Source organism: Eptatretus burgeri, chromosome 4, assembly GCF_056783735.1.
Source record: "Eptatretus burgeri isolate ZD-2024b chromosome 4, Ebu_testis_v1, whole genome shotgun sequence".
NCBI lineage: Eukaryota > Metazoa > Chordata > Myxini > Myxiniformes > Myxinidae > Eptatretus > Eptatretus burgeri.
In genome coordinates, this window is record NC_140964.1 from 10,766,545 (window position 1) to 10,785,856 (window position 19,312).

At 45.9% G+C, this 19,312-nt stretch overlaps 1 protein-coding gene across 3 annotated transcripts in view; it reads right to left on the minus strand.

The window, feature by feature from the left end:
* Positions 1-19,312, minus strand: part of LOC147027467 (uncharacterized) — a 127,844-nt gene that overhangs the window by 51,641 nt on the left and 56,891 nt on the right. For all 3 annotated transcript variants that reach the window (XM_085876908.1, XM_085876909.1, XM_085876910.1), the window contains one exon: positions 12,535-12,624. In XM_085876908.1, coding sequence (XP_085733034.1) covers positions 12,535-12,624 — 90 coding nt within the window. The remainder of the gene's footprint in view (positions 1-12,534; positions 12,625-19,312) is intronic.

The window sequence follows — 19,312 nt, forward strand, 5'->3', positions numbered from 1 at the left end:
ATAAATACTATGCCATCCCAACACAGAACTGCTTACCTCAATATCCTCATCAAAAACACAGACCTGCAAACTTTGGTATCCTCATCCCAAAACAGACCTGCCAACCTCAGTATCCTCATCCCAATCTCAGGGTCCTCAACCCAACACAGACCTCAAACCTCGGCATCATCAACCCATCACAGGCTTGCCAACCTCAGTATCTTCATCTCATCCATCCTATACACCATACTGTTCTGAGTGACAGGTTCACCAAAGTGGTTTCGAGGCAAGATACAGGTTTGGTGGTTCGACATTGCCTGCCTTGTTGAGCAGCCACTAGGATCGAACCCACGCAGGTTTGGAAATGCAAGGCCTTACCCTCGAGCCTCCCAACCTCGCTCTAAACAACAAAGGATATTTGATCAAAATAAACCTGTTAATTGCAATTACTAATAACATACATGTTACAACAATGACCGCATTGTAGTCACAACGCGCGATAAAATCCGGTAACAAGGCCGATTGAGAAACGCTCATTTAAATCACTCTTAAAAGATGAACAGCTTGGTCTTCAACTTTTTCAGATATTGTGCGATATATATCGTTTTTGACTCAATGGTGAAGAATGACTTAAAAATTCTCGAATCCAGATTCGGATCTTCACCAGAATCGAATCAATTAGTCCTCGTCTCACACACAACCTGTCCATCAAATTTCGTCCCAGTATGTGTATAACTTTTTGAGATATCCTCCAGACAGACAGACAGACAGACAGAGGTAAAAACAAAATCTTGAAGCGATGTTTAAACAAAATCCGAAACAATAACCTTTTACATTTTCAAAACACTAAAAGCATCTTTAAAAGGTTTTTGAAACTTTCACTGATTCGTTAAACATTTCGTGGTAGTGCTGTGCTTGTAAAAGAGAAAAAGTCCCACACACTGGTGATCCTGCCAATGGGACCAGTGAGCGCGGTGAGAAGGTGGAATGATTCTCAGGCATAAAAAGATCAACAAATAAATAATGCTTAAACAAACTACGGTTGCACAAATGAATGCATTGTAGTGAAAGTTTTACTCTGTAAAGAAGACTTTGATTGAAGGAAAGGATGAAATGACACCCTCGACAGGTTCCATGCCAAGGTAAATGTGCGTTTGCCAGTGGCGAGGAAGTCGGCGGGTTTCTTCATCGATGTACATTCCGAGTGACCGCACCCCCACTTGCTCAAGTTTCGAATCACAACCATCAAAGGGACTTTTGAACATCTCCATAACCCCCTGGGTGGTGAGTATATTGAGTGCGGTGCGTTCGAAACAACTCTATCACTCAAGGTCCCCCCGTTTGTCACACATTGTGTATTCACCTGTGTGTGCGCATCTATGGATGTACCTGTGTGGGCATGTCTGTGGATATACATGTGCATACGCGTCTATGGATGTAGCTATGTGTGTGCACGTCTGTGGATGTAGCTTTGTGTGTGCGTGTCTGTGGATGTAGCTTTGTGTGTGCGTGTCTGTGGATGTAGCTTTGTGTGTGCGTGTCTGTGGATGTACCTGTGTGTGCGTGTCTGTGGATGTACCTGTGTGTGCGTGTCTGTGGATGTAGCTTTGTGTGTGCGTGTCTGTGGATGTACCTGTGTGTGCGTGTCTGTGGATGTACCTGTGTGTGCGTGTCTGTGGATGTAGCTATGTGTGTGCACGTCTGTGGATGTAGCTATGTGTGTGCACGTCTGTGGATGTAGCTTTGTGTGTGCGTGTCTGTGGATGTAGCTTTGTGTGTGCGTGTCTGTGGATGTACCTGTGTGTGCGTGTCTGTGGATGTACCTGTGTGTGCGTGTCTGTGGATGTACCTGTGTGTGCGTGTCTGTGGATGTAGCTTTGTGTGTGTGTGTCTGTGGATGTACCTGTGTGTGCGTGTCTGTGGATGTACCTGTGTGTGCGTGTCTGTGGATGTAGCTATGTGTGTGCACGTCTGTGGATGTAGCTATGTGTGTGCATGTCTGTGGATGTAGCTATGTGTGTGCGTGGATGTACCTGTGTGTGCATGTCTGTGGATGTACCTGTGTGTGCACGTCTGTAAATGTACCTTTGTGTGCATGTCTGTGGATGTAGCTATGTGTGTGCACGTCTGTGGATGTACCTGTGTGTGCGTGTCTGTGGATGTAGCTTTGTGTGTGCGTGTCTGTGGATGTAGCTATGTGTGTGCACGTCTGTGGATGTACCTGTGTGTGCGTGTCTGTGGATGTAGCTTTGTGTGTGCGTGTCTGTGGATGTAACTGTGTGTGCGTGTCTGTGGATGTACCTGTGTGTGCGTGTCTGTGGATGTAGCTATGTGTGTGCACGTCTGTGGATGTAGCTATGTGTGTGCACGTCTGTGGATGTAGCTATGTGTGTGCACGTCTGTGGATGTAGCTATGTGTGTGCGTGTCTGTGGATGTAGCTTTGTGTGTGCGTGTCTGTGGATGTAGCTATGTGTGTGCGTGTCTGTGGATGTAGCTATGTGTGTGCGTGTCTGTGGATGTAGCTTTGTGTGTGCGCGTCTGTGGATGTACCTGTGTGTGCGTGTCTGTGGATGTAGCTATGTGTGTGCACGTCTGTGGATGTAGCTATGTGTGTGCACGTCTGTGGATGTAGCTTTGTGTGTGCGTGTCTGTGGATGTACCTGTGTGTGCATGTCTGTGGATGTACCTGTGTGTGAGTGTCTGTGGATGTAGCTATGTGTGTGCGTGTCTGTGGATGTACCTGTGTGTGCATGTCTGTGGATGTACCTGTGTGTGCACGTCTGTGGATGTAGCTATGTGTGTGCGTGTCTGTGGATGTAGCTTTGTGTGTGCGTGTCTGTGGATGTACCTGTGTGTGCGTGTCTGTGGATGTAGCTATGTGTGCATGCCTGTGGATGTAGCTATGTGTGCATGCCTGTGGATGTACCTGTGTGTGCATGTCTGTGGATGTACCTGTGTGTGCGTGTCTGTAAATGTACCTTTGTGTGCATGCCTGTGGATGTAGCTATGTGTGTGCACGTCTGTGGATGTACCTGTGTGTGCATGCCTGTGGATGTAGCTATGTGTGTGCGTGTCTGTGGATGTAGCTATGTGTGTGCGTGTCTGTGGATGTACCTGTGTGTGCGTGTCTGTGGATGTAGCTAGGTGTGTGCACGTCTGTGGATGTAGCTATGTGTGTGCGTGTCTGTGGATGTAGCTATGTGTGTGCACATCTGTGGATGTAGCTATGTGTGTGCGTGTCTGTGGATGTAGCTTTGTGTGTGCGTGTCTGTGGATGTACCTGTGTGTGCATGTCTGTGGATGTACCTGTGTGTGCACGTCTGTAAATGTACCTTTGTGTGCATGTCTGTGGATGTAGCTATGTGTGTGCACGTCTGTGGATGTAGCTATGTGTGCGTGTCTGTAAATGTACCTTTGTGTACATGCCTGTGGATGTAGCTATGTGCGTGCACGTCTGTGGATGTACCTGTGTGTGCATGCCTGTGGATGTACCTGTGTGTGCATGCCTGTGGATGTAGCTATGTGTGTGCGTGTCTGTGGATGTAGCTTTGTGTGTGCGTGTCTGTGGATGTACCTGTGTGTGCACGTCTGTGGATGTAGCTATGTGTGTGCACGTCTGTGGATGTAGCTATGTGTGTGCGTGTCTGTGGATGTAGCTTTGTGTGTGCGTGTCTGTGGATGTAGCTATGTGTGTGCACGTCTGTGCATGTCTGTGGATGTACCTGTTTGTGCATGTCTGTGGATGTACCTGTGCATGCACGTCTGTGGATGTAGCTGTGTCCATGTCTGTGGATGTACCTGTGCGTGCACGTCTGTGGATGTACCTGTGTGCACGTCTGTGGATGTACGTGTGTGTGTGTGTGTGTGTGTATTTTTTTTTTTATTGCTTGCAAAATCGAAGATTTTTAAAATATCTTGGTGAATCGATTTTGTGATTCTGTTTGTTTATCAATCGCCTGCAGGTCACAATTCTAAACCGATCATCATGAAACTTTACCAAGTTGTGGTGGTAATCTCAACTGAGAAGTCTATTGATTTTGAGGTCAAAGGTCATCCTGAAGTAAAATTTCTAAAATCGTTATTTTTCATACGATTGACTTGAAAGTTAAAACAAGATTTTCAGATCAGATCACTGAGTCGAACCACCAATTATTTTTAAGGTCAACATAGGCCAAACGATCAACATAGACTGGATTTCAAAAATGGTCAACTTTCATCCAATCGACTTGAAATTTGAAGAGGATTTATATACTGAAACGCAAAAGAAACTTACCACCTTTTAAACCTTCAAATATCAACAATAACACTGCGTGTAGTAAATGTGTGAACTTATTTGTGGACAATAGTGTTCTCACTGTCAGACAAAACAGTCACGGATAGTCACGTGAACCTTCAATGGTCACTTCATAGCACAGCTGTTGAACAGCCGTTTTGACTGTCAGTGATTAGCCAAGGGGTACGGGATCATTTTAATGAGCTGCACGTGATGTCTTGATATTGGCTTTCAAAAGGCCAGTGCAAAATGGGCATTTCAATCAACATGCCACGATTGTCAAGGGATCAACGGCAGTGTGCCTTGGGCAGACTGCAAGGCGGATTGAGCTACCGTGAGGTGGCACGTCGCCTTGGCTGTTCACACCAGACGATATCGGCCCTGGTGGACATAGACACCCTCCACAACTCTGCAGATGACAGACCTCGATCAGGGAGGCCAAGAGTCACCACTGCAAGGCAGGACAGGCAGATGGTCCTAAGTCAGATGACTTCAGACATTGAGGACTGAGTGGGACAGAATCCAGCAGCAATCCATCCAAATACTGGTAGGCAGTATGCGCCGACGATGCACTGCCTGTATCCAAAACAATGGTGGCCACACACACTATTGAAAAGGGACTGACATTGCACCCTGTGCTGTTCTGTACTGTAGAACAAACTTATGAGATGGTGTATCTTGGTCAAAAACTTGGCATGTCATCAATAAAATGCCAATGTTTCAATTAGCAATTGTTGGTTTGTTTTATTTTGAACTGTTACAATTTTATTACATTTCAAACAAGTGGTAAGTTTCTTTTGCGTTTCAGTATATATCAGGTTACTGAGTTCAACCACCAATGACTTTTGAGGTCAAATTTGCTTTTTGGAGTGATTTAATGCATTATATGACAAGATTTACCACGATCTACAGACAAATTAAAGTATATTATCGAAATATTATTTCGGTTTTGAGGATCGGATATTGCCCTGACTAAATAAGTTTCGAAATTTGTCGTGAAAATTGATAATTTAAAGAAATAACGAGTCATAACTAAGCTGATACATGTATTTACTTTCAGCAAACAAGGCTATGTTCCCTCCTCCATAGATACACAAGGGAAATGTGAAATTTCCAAATCATTAAACTTATCTTTTTCTCCTGTTTGGAGAATTGTGGTTCGTGCTCCGTTGCTCTGAGCAAGTCATTCATGCTCGGTCACCCTGAGCATGTGGTTCGTGCTCCGTTGCCCTGAGCGAGTAGTTCGCGCTCCGTCACCCTGAGCAAGTCATTCATGCTCGGTCACCCTGAGCATGTGGTTCGCGCTCCGTCACCCTGAGCGAGTGGTTCGCACTCCGTCACCCTGAGCAAGTCATTCATGCTCCCTCACCCTGAGCATGTGGTCCGTGCTCTGTCGCCCTGAGCGAGTGGTTCGCGCTCCGTCACCCTGAGCGAGTGGTTCGCGCTCCGTCACCCTGAGCAAGTCGTTCGTGCTCGGTCACCCTGAGCATGTGGTCCGTGCTCCGTCACCCTGAGCGAGTGGTTCGCGCTCCGTCACCGTGAGCAAGTCGTTCGTGCTCGGTCACCCTGAGCGAGTTGTGAAATAACACCCGATTCCCGAGTCGTTTGCCGTATTAATGCATTTTCTCAAATTCCAAGGTAAATTATTTTCCCCACTGTTACATGCAGCTGTTTTCAAGACTAATGTTTGTGAACAAATCTTGTAATATCTTGTGCAAGTAACAAACAAACAGACCCAAATGCAACACCCTCTCCTCCAGCGAGGGGAAATATAAAACGAAATATCAACAGATATACACCGAGAATGTGGAAAACAATAAAAGAGTCTAAAAGTATAACAACAAAAGAGTTGGACAGATTGGAAATAGACAAATAAGGCTCTTTACAATGGCTAAGAAGAGGTCAGCTCAACTGGGATGGAGAACGAATCATTGTAAGTTCCCAAGACCAAGGACACTACCCCAATGGCTTTAATAAAATGGCAGAACTGAGTCAGACATGTGTAGGTTCCCTCAGGTAGAAACAGAAAGCACGAGTCACCTCCTATCGGGATGTAAAAAAACACTCATGTCAGAACAACTGTACACCCAAAGGCACAACAAGGTATGTAGAGTAATCCACTGGCACATCTGCAAAAGTCTCAATATCCCAGTTTCAGAAAACTCATGGAAACATGAACCAGAAGCAGTAACTGAAAACAAGGAAGTAATGCTCAAGTACGACCTAATGATCCCATTGAGCGTGAACATAGAAAATAAAGCATTGCAACCAGATATAGTACCGAGGTACAAAAAGGAAAAGGAAGGCATTGCTAAATGAGCAGTCAGTACCCAGCAATTTTGGCCAAAACAACGCAGAAATCAAGAAAATGACTAAATACCATGCACCCACGCACAATCTCAAAAATGAAGTGAAATGATCCAGGAAGCTGAAGCGTGCGGAAATTGTACCAGTGATTATTGGAGCAACGGGAATGATAAAAAATAACCTCAAGAGATATAAAAACCATCCCTGGGACTATTACTACAAATGAACTGCAGTTGGAAGCCGTCCGCAGTTTTGTGACGATCCTCAAAACAGCCCTTCGAACAAAATTATGAGAATAGAAAACTTCACAAACTGGTCCATGATTCGTGACCCTTTTTTTTCTGATCATTCTTTTTTTCCAACTTCAGTGCAAATTCATCTCACCTCCTTATATCTGCTGTACCTCCTAACTCCTTCCCTGTTATACCTTCTCCTTACCCCTCCCATCTTGCCCCCCATCCTAGCATTTCTCCACTGTTCTCTGCCTTATAAACAGTTCCACACCCCCTCCCTCCCCGATATCCCAAACTGTATGGTTTTCAAATGTCTCACACTCTCATTCAGCACACTGCTCAATATCTCTATCATGCTCTCTCTTTCCTCTCATCATATCTTCCACTCTTCCCACCCCCTCGAATCTTGTTCCTCCCACCGTGTGCTCCCACCTCTACCATACCACTACCCAGTTTCATCCTCCCCCTCTCCCCACCTCTCTCTTCTCCCTCCTCCTACATGGCCGTGCCTGCTCTCACCGTCTCCCCTCTCCCGCAAAGATTCACTCTCACCCCTCCCTCATAAATCAATCGCCTCCTTCATCTTCAAAGCAATCTTTTCTCTCTTTCCCCCTCACGTTTCTCAAAAGCTCCCCCCCACCTTTCTCCCTCAATTCTTCCCCCTCACCCTTATCCCTCAATTCTCCCCCCTCAACCCTCCCTTTTAAATCTCCCCCCTCACTACTCCCCCTTCTCAAAGCTGCCCTTCACATGCCTGGTGTTGGCTTAATGATTAGGGTGGCGGGCTTTGGATCTGAGGGTCCCAAGTTCAAATCCCGCTCAGCTGTTGAATTAATACCAGGTGGGGTTAACTCGGTGTGTCATCCTTCTGAGGTCGACAAAATGAGTGCCAGCATGCTGGTATACTGCGTCAGAGGGGCGACCCGTCCAGGATTGTGCCCAATTGCCAAGGAGACTGCTTAAGCAGCACCAACGCTCTACACAGTGTATGGTCCCAATCTCCTCCTACTCCTCCCCACTTCACATCCACAAAGCTGCCTCTTTCCCCCACTCTCTCTTCTCGCTCATTCCTCCTCCACCTCCAATCTCCAACTTCCCTTTGCCCCCCCCCTCTTATTACTCCACACTGCTACTCATCCCTTCACCAACGAGCCATTTGTCCTCCTCCCCATCTGACCCTCTCCCCAAGCTCTTCTACATTTTGTCATCAACTGTCAACAACTCTCACTACCTCCACCTCTCCTCCTTCACGCTCAAGGTCTGCCAGCAACCCCCTTCTGGTGAAACTGCCAAAATCAAGAATCACTGCTCACCTTCATTCTTTCATTCCTCTTTTTCCCCACCTCGAGAACAAACTCCCACACTCTCTTCAATCCCACTCTTCCCTCCAGGTTTTCAAAACAGCTGTTCATCACCATCTCACATGTTCCCCCATCAAAAACTATGATCTCTACAACCCCCATTAATCCACCCCAAACCCACCTCCTTCAAATTCCCTGCTTTCCTTCCTGAAAGTCCCTGTTGTACCATTTTTGTTTTACCCCATGTACCCCACCCCATCCCTCCACAGATCTCATACTGTCTCTGTTCCCCATTATTTTGTGCTTCCCTCTCCTGCCGATCATGTGACCTGCCTTGTTATATGTTTCTGTGTATTAGCAATGACATGAGCCTTGACAGGGTATACAAAAGAAAAGAAAAAAGAAGAAGATCCAATTGCTTAGTGAGTATTAATATGACCCATCCATCGCACATCGTACCAGGACTGAATTACAGATTCACACCACTGGTTGCATCATTCATGATGTGTGGGTCAGGTAATGTCAGGTGTGGGAGCATGCACCGGAGCACCGCATCACTGCATCCACTTTCCACCGGTACTCCAGGGGCCTCTGTCTGGCCATCCCCCAGGCAAATGCCTGACCCATCCCCATCTCCTTGAGATGACGATCAACCGACTACAACCAGGAGGCACGTGGTCGGCCCAATGGTCTCCTCTGCTCACGAAGCTCCTTCGCCGAGAGAATCTGATTGGCAGAATCAGCGTCAATAAAATGAGCCACATGGCCATACAGCCGCAGCTGATGCTCACGGACTATGCAAGTAACAAATCTCATTTGAGTCTCTCTCAACAACCGCTCGTTGGACACAAAGTCTGACCAGCGATAGCAAAGGATTCTTGGAAGAGACTTGGTACCAAGGGAATTAAGTCTCCGGCTCAGATCCATGGTCAGAGTCCAATTCTCACATCTGAAGAGCAAGACTGGAAGCACCAAGGACCTGAAGACTCAGACTTTCATCTTCCTGGGCAGGTACCGGCAGCACCACACCCCATGATCCAGTGAATCCAGGACTCCCCAGGCTTGTCCCAGATGTCTATTGACCTATGGCTCATAAGCAGCAGAGATATGAATATCACTGCCAAGGTAAGTAAATCTCTCTGTGACCACAACATCCTGAACACAAACAGGTACAGACAAAATAGCAGCATCCAAGATGTCACTGAAAGCTTGGATCTTAGTTTGACCCAGGAAATCCATAATCCAAGCGGCTCCGACTCCTCATTCAGCACCTCGAGGGCCCCCAAAAGTATATCCAGAGTCTCGGCAAGGATAGCTGCATCATCTGTGAAATCAAGGTCAGAGATCTTGATATTCCCACACGATGCACCGCAGCTTGATCTCTCCAACATCCGACGCAGAATCCAGTCCATACAAGTGCTGAAAAGTGTGTGGATTAGTACACACCCATGAGCAACTCCAGCAACAACTGGAAATAAGTCAGACAGGGTATTACAACATCTCACAGCACTCTCAGTTCCAATTTATAGTTCTGACATCAGATTGATCAGTTTTGGTGGCACCCCAAGAATACCAAGAATCCTCCAGAGGGCATCCCGCTTCACTGAATCAAATGCTTTACAAAGATCAACATAGACTGCAAGCAGCCCCTGAAGAAACTCCCATCTGCATTCGGTGAGGACCCGAAGGGTAAAGATACGGTCAAACAATGACCTCTTTGGTGTAAAGCCTGACTGCAATGGGTGCTGGTGCTCAAGCAGATGGTGGCAAACCCTTTAAGAATTATCTGAGCAAAGATCTTGCCAGGCAATGAGAGCAGCATCACCCATCGGTGGTTGTTGCAGTCCAAGCGATCACCTTTTCCTTTCCAGAGTGGGACAACAAGGCCGCTCTTCCTGTCAGTTGGGATGATGCCTGTATTCCAGGCAGAGCACAGAACTGCATGCAACAAAATGAGTGCAGCATTTCCACTAACGTTGAGAAGTTCAGCACAACTGCCACAGTTCCCAGGAGTTTTACCCCATTTCAAATGGTTCACCGCAAACTGTGGCTCCACAAATGAAGGTGGATCACAGTTGTTTGGAGGGCCAGCATTCGGGATAGTAACACCCCTGACATCCAACTAAACAACTGGTGGGTCAGCCTGGTACAGCTGCTCAAAGTAACTGGCCCAGCGGGCCTTCACGTCGGACTCCTCTGTGAAGAGCCCACCACCCTCTGCTCTGATTGCAGTACACTGAGGGACTGGCTTGGAGGAACGCAATGCAAGAATGGCCTGAAAGCAGGATGAGAATCACTTGACCACAGGTGATGCTCTACTCCCTCACAGATTCCTCGCACATAGGCCTCCTCGTCCACCCTCAGTGCACGTACAGTTTTACGCCTCAACTCCCGGAACAGCTCAGCTCAGCCATTAAGCCTGGCCCTGCAACTCTGATCAATGGTATCCGGTATCCCTCGAGAGATAAAATTCTTCTTTGCCCGACAGTGAGTTCCAAGACACCCACCGGCAACATCAAGGATGGTGGTCTTGAAGGCACTCCACAACTCTTCAGGATTCCCCAAAGCACCCAGACCCCCAAAATCCACACTAAGCCTGTTCGCAAACTCATCAGCTACCATCTCATACTTAAGCTTGCTACCATCCAGCCGAGGCTGGGATGGTACCATTCTCCCGGATTTAAGCTGCAACTTCAGAGTTGCTACCATAAGCCTGTGGTCGGTATTGAGGACCTGAGCAGTCCCATAGATCCTGCCATTATGGATCATCCTCCAGTCGCCATCAATGAGCACATGGTCAATCTCCTTTGCCACACCACCAGCGTTGGAATACCAAGTCCAGCGATGAGCCTGTGGGCGCTGAAACCATGAACCAGACACCCTAAGTCCATGACTTCTTGCAAAGTCAAGGAACTTGGTGCTATTCTGGTTCACAGTTCCAGACCATGGGGACCAACACACATCTCATAACCATCCCCATCAGTTCCAGTTGATGCATTGAAATTCCACAATACCAGAAGAGTCTTTCGCTTGGGGGACTGATCAACCACAGACTTGAGCGTCGCAGAGAATGTGTCCTTCATGGTGAGATCACTCGTCTCAATTGGAGCATACGCAGAGACCATAGAAGCGACACCCAAGGAGTGTCCTTTCCAGAGTCGAATCCTCCGTCTTGTAATACACTCGTTAACCCATGTTACCTCAGTTATCATTGGAGTCAGCTTATTGGACATAGCTACAGCAACTCCTTGGGCATGGTAACCATCAGAGTGAGGAGGAGGAGATTGGGACCATACTCTGTGTAAAGCGTTGGTGCTGCTTAAGCAGTCTCCTTGGCTATTGGGCACAATCCTGGACGGGTCACCACTCCGACAGACCAACATCAGAGTGACCAGACCAATAGTAGGTGCAACCATCTGCCATGATCTCGCCACTATCCAGTCTCTGAACCTCAGAGAGTGCTGCAATACCGATGTTCAAATGCTTGAGCTCAGTTGATAACAGAGACATGTAATCATCCACTCTTAGGAATAGGACATTCCAGGCACCCACCCGACGGGACTGCCTCAGGTTAACCCAAGGAGACCGCTGTCTGGTGGACGACACTTCAGCGCCACCCCGGCACACTACCGTAATCTGACCCGGGAAGGTTACCCCGTGGTTTTCCTCCTATCATCAAAAAGTTTGGGACCCCAAGGCTTTGCCCTATTTCTGTCATCCGGTGAGCTCCCCTGCGGAGGGCAGCTGAATAGGAGGTACTCCCTCAGAGTGGGGTTTTCAGATTTATTTTCCTTTTTGTGTTTTGCTGAGCGAAGGGTTTTACAGTGGCCGGAGTGCAAATCCTGCTACCAACCTCCTCATAAAAAGTAACCCAACTGCAGGAGGACATCCGCAGACACAGTTGGGCACTACATATGGCTGGCTGTTGGCTCACAAGGAGCTCCTCCACCCTTTGACAGGTTTTGTTTTTAATCCTGCTGGGTGTGCATATCATACACCCTCCTCACCAGGAAACCTGATTTAGTCATCGACAACCCGACCATGAAACTGTTTAGTACAGGTTTACATGGTAGCTGTAAGCAAGTCACAGATCTAAGCCGGCCTGACCTGACAACAAGCTGAATATCATGAATGACCCTGACGTTGAGTGAAAGCTGATGACCAAATGTTGACGATCCTTGCGCAGCCGATTATACCAGACAATACAAGCCGAATACCATGAGAAACTTTCCTTGGGCAGGGGCTATAGATTGGGAGTAAATGTTGTGCGTATATTCTTTATATTGCTAATTTGAGGCTATATATATGTATTTTTGGAATCAATAACATATGTTGTAGTTGCCACCACGGTGTACAAATTTACTGTTGGTGCAGGCTATATCTGGGGAGAAATGTCTTTTTATACACTTATTTCAACTCAAAGCAATCGTCAAGACATACCATTATCATCGGTGAGACTGAGAGTCGAGCCACATGTTTCATCAATAAGATCAGAAGGAGATACGTATATCTTCAATGTGGTCAAATATTCTACAAGGAGAAAAAAAACACAAAACTGTTAATAATGAAGGTCAACAGATTCGGCTCGGCTCAAGAAAAAGTTGATATTTGTTGCTCTCCCAGAAATACTAGGGGGAAAGGGGGGATGTTGACAGTGAAAGCACCTTCAACTATGACAACCACTTCACGTAAGACTCGGGTCCTGAACGTTACCCTAGGTGATTGTGATGGTGGGGCGAGTGGTGAGGGTGAAGCGAGTTTGTGCAGGCAGGGGTGAGGGTGAAGCAGAGATAAGTATGGATGAGGCATCGTGATGTTCTTTATTGGCAATTAAATCATCAATTCTGCAGGAAGGATCGTATACATCAAGTTGTGTGTTGTTTCGAAGGAGTGGGAGTGAGGAATATTGAAGAAAGGACGTCGTGTCGGGTCATGGCAGGAAGACGTTGGCTGTGATGCATGTAGGATATTTGGGAAAGTTTACTTGGATAATTTAAAGAATAGGTACAGGCTCTTGGGTCGCCGAGTGAAAGCAAAGTCTTCCGAGGTAATCTTTTCTGGTATTCTTACAAAGAATAGGAAAGGGAATATGATTCGTAAGTAAAGTGACCGGTGTTAACCTATGGATGAATGAAAGGGGGGTAGGGAGCAAGGTTTTATGTTTTGGAAGAAATGGGAATCTCTTTCGGGGCAAAAAGAGTGTTTCCAGAATGATGGCTGAAGGCTAAACAGAAAGTGGTCAGCACGACTTGAAGTGGGAATCGAGGAGGGAAAGTAAGGTCTTTTTCGGCATGAGGAGTGCGGAGAGGTTAAAAGGAAACAAAAATGCAATGAAATATGCGGTTATTCAAGAAAGCCTCCAGCGAGGAATCAGAGTACTCTCAACCCATTAGTTTAACTCCAGTTGTGGGAAATGCTGGAGAATTCAATGAGGGATCAAATGCGGAAATATTTAGATCAATCTAAACGAGGTAAAGGTAGTTGCCAAAACCTTTCAAATAGGCAGACAGTAACCTCTTCCCTCTCTGCACACCTTGATACAATCACAAGCTGGTCCAATACTTGGAATGTCTTTTTAACCTTGGCAAATCTCTCACTCAGTCCCTCCTTCAGAGCCATATACTTAAATGACTTGAATCGAAAAAATACTTAAAGAAGTTCAGTCCATCCAACATTTAAGGCCTCACCATCAGCCACGATGTATCTTGGGCAACCACATATCAAAGTTGGCCTCCCAAGGCCGCCAGTCATCAACTGCGCATCCTCCATCATACCGTGTCTTTCCATGGAAAAACGGAACTTCGAACAATGTACAAGGACTTCATCTGCAGCTCAATGAAGTACTGTCCTCCCCTTTGTGCTGGTGTTTCTGCCTCACACCTTTTACATATTCAAGTCTTGGCGACTAAGGCCCTCAAAATCATTGTAATCTCTCATGCAATGACGCCGGATCTCCGGGCCTGTTACTCCTGCATCGCAGACGGGTCAGTGCCTTATATGTCTTCCACTGTCTCCTTTCTCTTCTTGCATCCTCTGCAATTTCCATGTTCTATTCCCCCATACCCCCACCCCCTCACCAAGCTCACCTGTGGAACCAACTTCCTCATTATTTCCTCCAGTGTTTCAAGATTGCTGTCCAGCTCTTCGTCATGTCACCCCCCCCCCCCATCGATATCTATGAAATTTTGTTAGGGTTAGTCGTTAAAATTTCCCAAGGTCAACACTTTCTTTCCAGGTTATCGTGTTTTCTCCCCTCTCCCTCCACTCTCTTAATTCCATTAATGTTGTATCCTTGGTTTTCCCTCTTCTACTGTGTTTATGTTTCAGCCCCTTCTTCTTGTATTTGAGCTTGCATCCAGGTTGTTCACCCCCATGTCCTACTTCCCCTTCCCTTACTCTCTCATTCTTCTTTCTCCAAGTGTTTGTGTGGCATTCCTTTACCCTGTTTATTATTAAAAAAATTGTATATAGAGTCAAGGCTCATGGAGGAGCTAGAACATAGAATTGACAAGGACATCACACAACAAAAACAAGAAAAAGAGCAATTAGAGATTGCAGACCCTCACCAGGACTTGTTTTGTTTGGTGTGTCTTGTGTAGTGTTTGTGTAGTTTTGTGTGGTGTATTTTGAGTGGCATTTAAGTACTGGTGTGTTACGTAATTAATAAAAAGACATAGTTAGAACTGCCACTTTAAAACTGCTGGCGGTGATGACCGGGTACCTAGACGTCCCGTTTTGATGCAACCCAGCTTTGATGGGACACCTGACACTGACCCATGACATTTTTGATTATTATTCAATGGAATTTAGAATGGGATTAATTCATCATCATCATCATTTATTTAAGTCAGTATTTTCCCCCTTATGGGGGTTTGCTGACTCACTCCTTCCATGACATAACTCCAGCTCTCCACTTTCTTCTATCTTCTGCGTCTTCCACTCCCAATCCCAATTTCTGACTTGCTTTCATAACCACCTCCTTCCAACTAAACTTTGGCCTTCCTCTTCCCCTTTTCCCCTCCACTTCCAAATTCCATACTCTCTTAACTCCCTAATCGTCTCTTTCTTAGCACGTGACCCAACCGTCTCAAGCCACTCCTTACCACCTCCACTATTGTATCTTTCAGACCAATCCTTTCCATCAACTCCTTCGTGTTCTTTCTGTCTACCAACTGCACTCCACACATCTTTCTAATCATTGCTCTTTCTGTTCTTCTCAAGAGACCTTCTTCTACCGATCTCACAGTCCATGCCTCTGACCCATAAACCATTGCTGTTCTCACACAGGTGGTATAGATCTTCCCTTTCAACTTCAAAGGCAGTCTTTTACCACATGACACTAATGCAAGCTCGTTGAACTTCATCCAACCCAATCTCGTTCTTCTTGTAACTGCAAGCTCGCTGCCTCCACTACTTTTGATGGTGTCACCCAGATAACAAAATCTGCTTACTCTCTCAAGATCTTTCAATCTTTGCTCCGAATCTGGATCCTGATCCTCATTCTGGTGGCTTCAATTTCTTCTTCTGATGCAGGCTTTACACTCAAAACTACCATCCATTCTTAAAATCAATTCAATAAAATTCAAATTAAAATCAATTCAAATAAAATGGAAGATCAAATAGGTACAGAACTGCATTGGAGTCATCAGAAGGAACCCAAACAAGCAAAAAGCAAAGATGACGTGATCAGGAGGAACCTGGATATGATTCGCATTTCAGCTGCTACTGCTCTACCCTCAAAACCATCCAGGCACAGCCAAGTGAGCCTTATTCATTAAAAAAAATGAAAAGAACCCAGATCTAAAAAAAAACAAATAATTCTGGCTGCCAGACCATGTGTCTGATCAAGTTGAAATTTAAAACATCACAGCCGATTCATAATTGTGAAGTTTCATGCCGATTGATTAAGCGATTCGAGAGAAAACATTATTTAATATTTTTGTTCAATCCAATATGGCTGCCAAACCATGTGACCTATCAATTATTCCTGAACAAAAGTGTACAACCATGGCTTGGGAACATTTGTGTGATTTCACCTCGATCTGTCCAGCCGTTCTGGAGAAGATTTTTTTTAATAGGTTTCAGAGTAAATCCAATATGGCTTCCAAAACATGTGACCTATGACATCATGTGTGTGAAACTTTTGTTCCTCGTGGATAGGCAGTCACACGTGCAAATATTTGCCTCGATCTGTTCAGTCACTTCAGAGAAGAAGATTTTTGAAGGTTTAAAAAAAACAAAAACAAAAAACAATATGGCTGCCAAATCACATGACCGATGATGTCATCAATTTTTTGTATGAACCACTTTATTCCAAGATGACCCTCAAATTTTTCATACTGATCAGATGCAGCATTCTACAGATGCAATTACGACATCATAACGAAGGCATCTATGACGTCATAAAAAAAAAAATCACCCATTCCCCATGAGTAGTTCCTGTGTGCCAAGTTTCAATTTTTATCCTTGGTGCGGTTTCAGAGATACAGAGATTTTTTTGGGACATGTATAAAAAAAATGCCGCAATCAGGGATCCGAAGGTAAAATGTACTAGGGGAAAACTTACACATGCTGGTCACATGCAAATTTGACGACTCGGGACGAGTCTGTAAAAAGAGGAGGGGATAGTGTTACGAATCTGGAAGCCGTGTGCACACAGACAGACAGCCGTCCCCGGAGCTTAGTTATTTCGATAAGTGTGTGTTTCTAGTTTGGGCCCCCTACCTGTGTCTAATGGGAATTAAATACATGTGCTGCGAAGTTATTTTGATGGTTAGGATTTGAATTACATCCATAAATCTTCTTCACCAACAACAGCATCACCCTCACCTTCACCTCGCTCTGGCTCAGATCAACTACAACTACAACAACACCAGCATCACCCTCACCTTCACCTCGCTCTGGCCGACGCCATGGCGCCCGTGGTGGGCGGAGTTCAAGGAGGAGCCTCGCGGCGGCCCTTGACCAATCAGCGTGATCCGAGTGAGGTGGCCGCCGCTCAGCCAATCAGACCCCGCCACAGTGAGAAAGGCGGTCCGCATGACGTCACCACGCCCCTGGGCCAATCGACGGACTTGCCGCTCGTTTTGGCCATTGGGGAAGGCGAAGAGCGATTCTGCGCGCCAAAACCAGCCAATGAGGAAAGACATACACCATGACAATGAGGTTCGGCTGACGGAGGGGGGAGGATAAAAGGGCAGGCTCCGTTTTTCGCGTGTGGTGGTTTTTCTTATGAAAGCCAGTCTTCGTCTTGCCAGTCTTCTTCCTGCCGGCCTCCATTCGCCTCCGTGTGTATTTGTGTGTATTTGTGGGCCCGTCTGTGAGTAGAAATTGTTAAGTGCTTGCTCTTTGTACATTGCATGACTATATTTGGGGTTAATTCTGCTCTGTGTCTCCCCTTTCCCTATTGTAAATAAATCCCCTGTCAAACGTATCAGCTCGTTTCTGTGTTTTCTTCATTGGTTTAACACGGTGAGTGTTGGGGAATTAAAGAAGGCCATTGTTGCTGTAGTTGTGTGCATTTGGACCGACGGGACCTCGGTAACCATCCGCTCAGGTTACGCATGGGTCGAGCACGGAAATGACTCGTCCCGTTCGAGTTCCGTCGAAGGTGTGAATACTCGGTAGTTCGCCACGTGGGCCTCGAGGTATTTTGAAGTTTGGCAAATAACCTTGTACTACGTGGTTGATTTATTGACGATCCAAGGTCCTGTAAGGGACCCGTGCCCTCTGAGTTGTCCGAGGGTGAAGATATAGATTCCGGGTGTTCGGTGGAGCCGACCCTCCACCTAGCGGTCGTGCTCACAGCCGATACCCGGCCCGCAACAATATATCATTTTTTGGCCCCATCTCTCAGTGGTGAAGAATGATTGAAAAAATTATAGTCGCTGGATCCGGATCCGGATACAGATCTTTCCCAAAATCTAATCAGTTCGTCCTTGTCACACACCCAACCTGCCCATCAAATTTCATCTGAATCCCTCCACAACCTTTTGAGATATCCTGCACACAAACAAACAAACACACAAACAGAGACGGGTGAAAACATTACCTCCATCCGCCTTTGGTGGTGGAGGTAATAACAGTAGAAAGAGGGGGGCAGGGAATGGGATGGACATTTGGCCTGGGAGGTGTGGGGGGGGGGCAGAAACATCAACATCAGGGCAAAAGCAGAAATTAGAGGAAACTTGGAGGAAGAAAATGTTGGTGTTTCCCTGCTTAACACTGTGTTGTCGTTGTTCTTCCGTTCTATTTTGTTTTGCGTTCTTGCTCGTCTATGAGTGTCAACTTTGTATATATAAAAGATGGCTGTGAATCTTGTTTGAGATTGTGGATGTCCATCAATTGTTGACATAGCAGCATCACATTCAAGGTGGTATGATTTGGTGGAAATGAAACTCATGGCCAGAAATCAGTGTTCGAGAAGAGGTGAGTCTTGATATCTGCTGGAATTTCTGATTCCATGACTGTGCTTGTGATGAGGTGAAGGTTGGCTTGAGATGGCCAGTTTTGAAACTACTCTTGTGATTTGGAGTAATGTTGACAATTTCAATCATGCCATATATAATTCATAAACTGTCTGTTTATTTGTTTCTTTGCTTGAACTATATGTCCTCCTCAACTGCTGAATGGAATTTGAAAACTGGTGGCTGGACTCCAGGGCTCCGCGGAAAGGTTTTAGGTGTGTAAAAAACATTCATAGCCAGGGAGGTTCAGGGTGTGAGGTGGAGCCCAATTCAATGAATGTAAATATGTATGGCATAGCACAGTGCTCGGTGTGGGGGTGAGCACTACAAGGTATCCTAAAATACCCACATTCTCCATCTGAAAACCAGAGACAGCATAGAAGTGGAGGAATTAACCTGCCTGTTATGGTGGGTCTTTGTTAGGGAATTAACCTGTCCATTATAATGGGTCTTTGTTGGGGAATTAACCTGTCCATTATGATGAGTCTTTGTTAGAGAATTAACATGTCCATTACAATGGGATCTTTGCAAGTTTCTGAAGCAAAACGAAGTGTTCGAACTTTGGTCGTCACCAGATATATCAGCAAGTGAGACAGTGTGTGCAAATTTTGAGATCACCTTGACCTTTTACTTAAAAAAAAATTACAAAGTGTGTTGACAGAACATTTTGGATGATGCCTGCACATGGTCATCCCAATCGCAAGGCTATGCAAATCGATATACAAAGGAACCCCCACCCCCCAACCTTCTAA